This window comes from Parasteatoda tepidariorum, chromosome 4, assembly GCF_043381705.1.
Source record: "Parasteatoda tepidariorum isolate YZ-2023 chromosome 4, CAS_Ptep_4.0, whole genome shotgun sequence".
NCBI classification, from domain to species: domain Eukaryota; kingdom Metazoa; phylum Arthropoda; class Arachnida; order Araneae; family Theridiidae; genus Parasteatoda; species Parasteatoda tepidariorum.
Genome location: NC_092207.1, coordinates 3845004 through 3851347, shown reverse-complemented (window position 1 = coordinate 3851347; position 6344 = coordinate 3845004). Strand labels below are relative to the sequence as shown.

At 31.6% G+C, this 6344-nt stretch overlaps 1 protein-coding gene across 1 annotated transcript in view; it reads left to right on the top strand.

Annotated features, from left to right (window-relative positions):
- Positions 1 to 3320: 3320 nt before the first annotated feature.
- The window catches only part of LOC107447794 (P3 protein), a gene marked incomplete at its 5' end in the record, with an annotated part of 16190 nt that continues 13166 nt past the window's right edge, over positions 3321 to 6344 (top strand). The window contains 1 exon segment of the mRNA XM_016062808.4: positions 3321 to 4238. Within this exon segment, the coding sequence (XP_015918294.1) occupies positions 3672 to 4238 (567 nt within the window).

Below are 6344 nucleotides of genomic sequence, written 5' to 3'. Positions count from 1 at the left end.
AAATTGAAGGTAATTTAATGCAGAATTTAATAATAAATACAGTATTACAATATCTGTATTACAAAAAAAGTTATGCAATTAATAGTAAGATCTATCTTAGATTTGCATTTTTTTAAAGTAATACTTACACAATCAATACTTAGTAGCATAACCCTTAATTTTTAAGACAGCTTCACAGCGTCTTTTCATCGAGTGAACGAGTGTTTGGAGTTTATCTTTCGTAACCACATGGTGCCAAGAATCAATTATAGCTTCAATAAAATGTCTTTTATCGGATGGACGTTTTTTTCTTACAAGAATTGTCAAACGTCGCCACAAATTTTCAATTGGATTGAGATCAGTTTGTTTGAGATTGGATTGAGATCAGCTGTTTCCTGTCCATGGTAATATATCTATGCCTTTATTTTGAAAGCATGCTTTGGCTGTGTGGCATGGAGCTGAATCCTGCTGAAAAATAAATGGTTCGTTGTTGGGGAAGAGATCCCTGATGGAAGGTATCAATTTTGGTTTCAGGACAGTTTCGATCTTTTTTGGCATTCGGTAGAGCACGAGACTCTTAATCTCGGGGTCGTGGGTTCGAGCCCCACGTTGGGCGCCAATATTAAATACGGTGATATGATCTCAGATCTCGGGGTTTCAATCATAACAAACGCCTTTTAACATAATATATATTTAATAACAAAAGGATGATGATAATGGTACAGTGTCATAGAGGAAACTGATTAGAAAACTAATGATTTTACATTACTGCGCAGAGCGCCATCTATTGAGTTTCAGAAATTATAATTAATATGGAGAATTATTATTAACAGAAGGTGCGTCCTCGCTATATGAACTGATTCGAATTACCAAACTTATATAAAAAAAATATATTTTGAAATTATATTTACCTATATTTTTACGTAAAAAGTTCAAAATAAATGTTAGAGTAGAAAAAAAAGTGAAAGTAATGCAGATGATTTTTCAGATGATGAAGATGTGAACATATGCAAAGACTCATATTTAACTTTTTTCATTTGACCGAGATAGTAAATTGATGGTAAATTAAGTGATTTTTACACACAAGAAAAAGAAATTAAATTTCAACTTAAAACTTGCGTATCATGTTTTGTTTTGGTTCCTTGTATTTATTAATGAAATACAATATATTGTTTTAAATTTTTTCTTGTGAGAAGCGGTTAGGCAATAACTTATTTAGATGTGGATTCAAATTTATAATGCGTGCAAAGCAAAACAAAATTCATTGTTATTATATTTTGTTACTCTAAGAACAATGATGTTCATCTTTTAAAGCAAACTTCCTCGTTATCTGAAATAAATAAATAGCATTAGTCTATTTAATTGATTTTTATTAAATGCGGAAGTGAAAAAGATTCTGCCACTTTTCATGACCTATACTCACAGGAATCGTGACCAACTGTGGTCTTCATTTGTTTTTTAATGTTCCCTTTCTCTCTCTCTCTCAAGAAAGTGGTTCTAGACCTTGAACGCCTACTTCTGAAAGTAGGTCACTTCACCTTCTTCTTCAATAGTTTTTTAGTGAATAATTCTTTGTTTTCAATCGCTAGGCTAACAGATTTGATAAATCAAGTTAGTTTCTTTTTTTTCTTAGGGGAGAGCGTTTCTATGAGATAGGGTCACGATAATTTGGTCAGGAGAGCGAATGTTTGAAGCCCGTAATGCAAATTTTACTTTTGCGTAATTCGCCATTCGACATATTTTTTTTCTTCACATTATTAAAAAGAATGCAATTTAACAGGGTGAAATACAATATTCGAGAAAAATCAAATTTCAAAAAAGTTACATTTTGAAAATCTATTTTTCAGGAACTACTCAATCCGTTTCGATCAAATTTTTTAAAATTACAGCTTGTATTTCAGATTGTACTCGAAATTTTTCAACTATTATTAAATAAAAAAGTTTTAAAAAAAAGTATATTTAATATTATTAAAAATATATGAAAGTTATTTTTTACATAGAATTATCTTTCGATTGTAGTTGTGTGAAAAAAAAAATTTCCAATTCGCTTAAAAAGATCTCGACATATGCAAAAAGTAAAATTAATTTTAAGGGCCGAAACATTGGATCGTTCCTCTGACCCATTTATCGGTACCCTATTTCACAAATGTCCCCCTATCTTTTGGGGGTTAGAAATCCAAATCCATCGGGAAAAAAACTTTCGTTTATTCAGAGAAAGTACGTTTTCGTGTCTTATTTTGTAACTTAAAATCTCGTCTGCACTAACCAATTATCATATTTAAGCCACCCCTCGAACCATTAAGATTGATTCCTAGAACGGGAATATTCGTATCGACCAGCCATCGCTGGGATTCGAACACGGCTCACCTCATTGGAAGGCGAACGCTCTATCCTCACAACCATCACGGCTTTAAATATGAAAAAATTGAAAATCTCGAAGATTTTTTTAAATTGACCATTAGTTGAGTTTTAAAGCGAATTTGAGTTTTGTATAGGGGAGAGTGGTGTCAATTGTAACATTTTTNTACCCTGTTACAATTGACCCCACTCTCCCCTACTCCGCAAAATCTTTCTCTCAAATTATTGCGATACAATTTAATTAAAATTATCATTCTAACTATAAGTCTTCACTTTAAGATTCTTTAACAAAATTATCGGTCTCAATAAAATTAAAAAAAATGCCAGCGATACGTGTGTTTGAATAGATTTATAGTTAAATTTTGCTTATAAATAGAATTGAATTTTTTATTTTAAAAAGAATTTGTAAATATACAAATTCTTTTTATTTTAAACCTCCGCTATATATATATATGTATATATATATATATATCTGGGTTGGCAGGTTTTTGACATATGACAGTTTTTGACAGTTTNATATAGCGTAAATTTTTAATTTTTAGAGGAATGCCTGTATAAAATATAAGTAAGATGAGAGGTGATGTGTTTAAAATCGGAAAAAGGAAGAGAGCTAAGTGACGTCACAGAGTAGTTCTTCTCTAGGTTAAATGCTTCCTCATTTAAAGTCGGGTTCACTGCATACTGAAAAATAAATAGATGAAAATATTCTACAAACATTTCAAACGCATGACGACGCTATGATTTATTTCATAATTTAATAGGGTGTGTCTTAAAAAAAATCGTTTGCTTTCTTCCACGGAAGAGATAACGCACTCCATCACTTTCACCCGTTCCGAAATTTAAAAAAGAACACAAATAAAAGAGAAAAAAAAATGGAAGAAGGACACGTGACTCGGTGAAACAGTTGTTTGTGAAGGAGAAACCGGCTGAGCAAAGTATATTTTTTATTTGTCATAAAATAATTCCTTATCAAAATTGCTGTTGCTGATCAGAGAAGGATGAATGCGGGCGGACGGAGCGACATTTATTTTATAAAAGTAATTTCAATCGAGTTTAATCTCTGTGTAAGTAAACAAAGAATGAGAAAACCGACCTTCAATGGGATTTCTCACTTCGTAAAATCAACAAAAGGTGCTGTCCTTCCAAAATCCTCTACTATTTTCTACGAAATGAGTTAAAATTGTCGGATTAAGTTTTAATAATCCGTAAGAAGTAGCACTTTCATAATAGAAATGAAACGTGGCGTGTCATTGTCAACGGAAATGAAAAGAACTTTTTCATCTAGAATATTATAACCACAAAATCATTCTTCAATTTGAATTTTGCGAACTAAAATGTCCATAGCTAAACTCCTCATCATTGTGTCGTATTTCTCACCCTGTTTTTCGGAAGTGATTCTTCATTCTCCAAAAGTTTCTTCCTTGTCTGCTGATATAGAATTCTATCCGGATGAATTAAAAGGTGTTCTGGTTGACGAAAATCGGGATGTTTCGTTCGGAATAATATGGGAAAATGGTGCAAAATACGTTGATGTACAAATATCCGTGGTGTCTGAAAATCCGGACATTCTTAAAATTGAGAATGCCACCTTGATGGACGAACGAATTAGAGAAGGTTTGAAGAATTATACATTCACTGTCAGAGGAGTTTTTCTCGGTTATACCAGTGTCACCGTGAAAATTGCAGACGAACATCAAAGCAAGGAATGGCACTTGAAAGTAAGTGTAGTTCGACAGTACAATATTCTGGTAGACATTGTGACTGGTTTGATGGCAGCTCTTGTTGCCTTTAACTACATCAACATGGGAGTACAACTGGATATGAATGTTATTGGAAAAGTTCTGAAGAGACCTTATGGGCCAACCATTGGATTTTTCTGTCAATTTCTCTTCATGCCTCTGGTGAGTACGAATTTATTTTTAGTCATTCGGATTGATTTATGAGTCACAGTAGGCATTATTTTAAAAATCCCACCCACTTTCCAAAAAAATAGGCGATGATTTTAAATCGACATCGATTTTAATCTCAAAAATATTTCAACCTGACATTGTTAGAGAAAAAAAAGAATGACACTTTAAAAGATAAGTTGGAAGCAGTGAGTTAAGGGCCATTTATATAATCAATGAAACAATTAAATACACTCTAAATGTGACTATTAACTTAGTAATGAAATAAATTTATTCAAACAGATACATATTTACCCAAACAAAATATCTCGCGAAGAAATAAACGATGATTTTCAAATAAATTTAAAAACTTAGGTTTTCAAAATTTAAATATTCTTTCATTTAGGAAAAAAATTAAGAATAATTAGATGAAAATAATGAATTTTTGTTGTTGTTTACTTTAGAATAAGCTCTACATACATTAACCTAAAAAGGAGTTTAAAATTTGTATTTATGTTTTTATACATATAACTTTGTGTTTTTTTAATAAAATTCTTTTCCCAGTCCTTCCAATGGTTAACCCTTTAGTGCCCCTTGCACATAATCGCTTCATTCCAGATAGCACCATTGCAGCAAAATCACATTGCACCCATTACCACATTGCAGCAAAAATGAGACACTCAAGGAGATTCATTTTTGAAGTCACATATGTGACCTCTACGACATCGATGAGCGAGTTTTTAAAGTTTACTTTAGGGACGTCACCATTTTGACGTCACCCAGACGTCAACACGAGACCACAATGTGACACAACTGTCGCAGTAACGTCACGGGGACCGTATTGAGACGTAAATGACACAATTTGGTCTCCTCGTGACTCTGTTGAGATGTGAATATGTCACATCGTCATATGTCACAAGGTGAAGTCACCGCGATGAAAAACGTCTCCAAAGGCGGACATTTTAGAGCCACACATCGACGTCTCAAAAATCAAATGTGACTTCACATTCTTGTTGCAATCAGGTTATTTGGGGGACAGTATTTCGGTTAATTACCGGATATTTAGCCACCCTCTAATAATTCAATTTCAACCTTGATTTACAACCCCTGCCCTAATTATTGGACACACAATAAGATTCTACGTAAAATCTTAAATATCAGGTGATACTCTACAGCTTTATTGTTTTTTGCGTGAATGAAACCAGTTTGCACTTATTTAAGTTCGTGTATCAATTAGTTAACATTGTACGTTAAGAATAAATACAAATAGGAAGTATATAAAAAATCTCCTGAATAAAAACCCATTACATGCATGTTTAAATATAAAAGTATTGCACAGAAAACTCGTGCAGAACATGTCATTATTAAAAAACTACAATTTGTCTAATAATTGGGTCTAATTATTATAATATAATACCTGATATAATTCTATATTTATATAATATATATCGTTTTATTTAACCAACTGATAGACGAACGTAGCTTAAAAACAATAAAATTGTATAGAGTATCATTAAGCTTTTACAAAGACTTTGGCCAGGAACTGTCCTACATTTCTTCATAGAAATACTTAGATTAATGATATAGAGCAAAAAAAATTATAGTGTTTTTTTTTTCCTTTTAAATTTAACAAAAATGTGCAATTTTTAAATATTGTCTCAGTAGAATCTTTGAATGATTTCGTATTCTTATAAGTGGTGAGTCAGTTATAATCGGGATAGAAATTTTATCCTAAAAATATCTCCCAGGAAACACACCGGAAGAAAAACCAGATAAAATTTTTAAGGGAAATATTGTGAAATATATTTGTTTTACAATTATATTTAATGGATAGTTAAACAGTGTTTTCATCATAGAAAAAAAATGGGTGAGAATTTCTTTCTCAAAAACAGGGTGAGATTTCAGAAAGTTAAGTGAGATTTCCAAAAACTTAAAAAACACAAATAGAGTTGGAAAAAAAATCATTTCTTTTATTATAATACATTTTTAACGTCTTCTATTTTTTAAAGCATTGAATATTCTTGCTGCATCATCATAGAAGATTTTGCCTTTACTAGGTATTTGTCCATCTTACATTAGTGCATAAAAAATTTGAACGTCTTACATGAAAAAACCTTACCT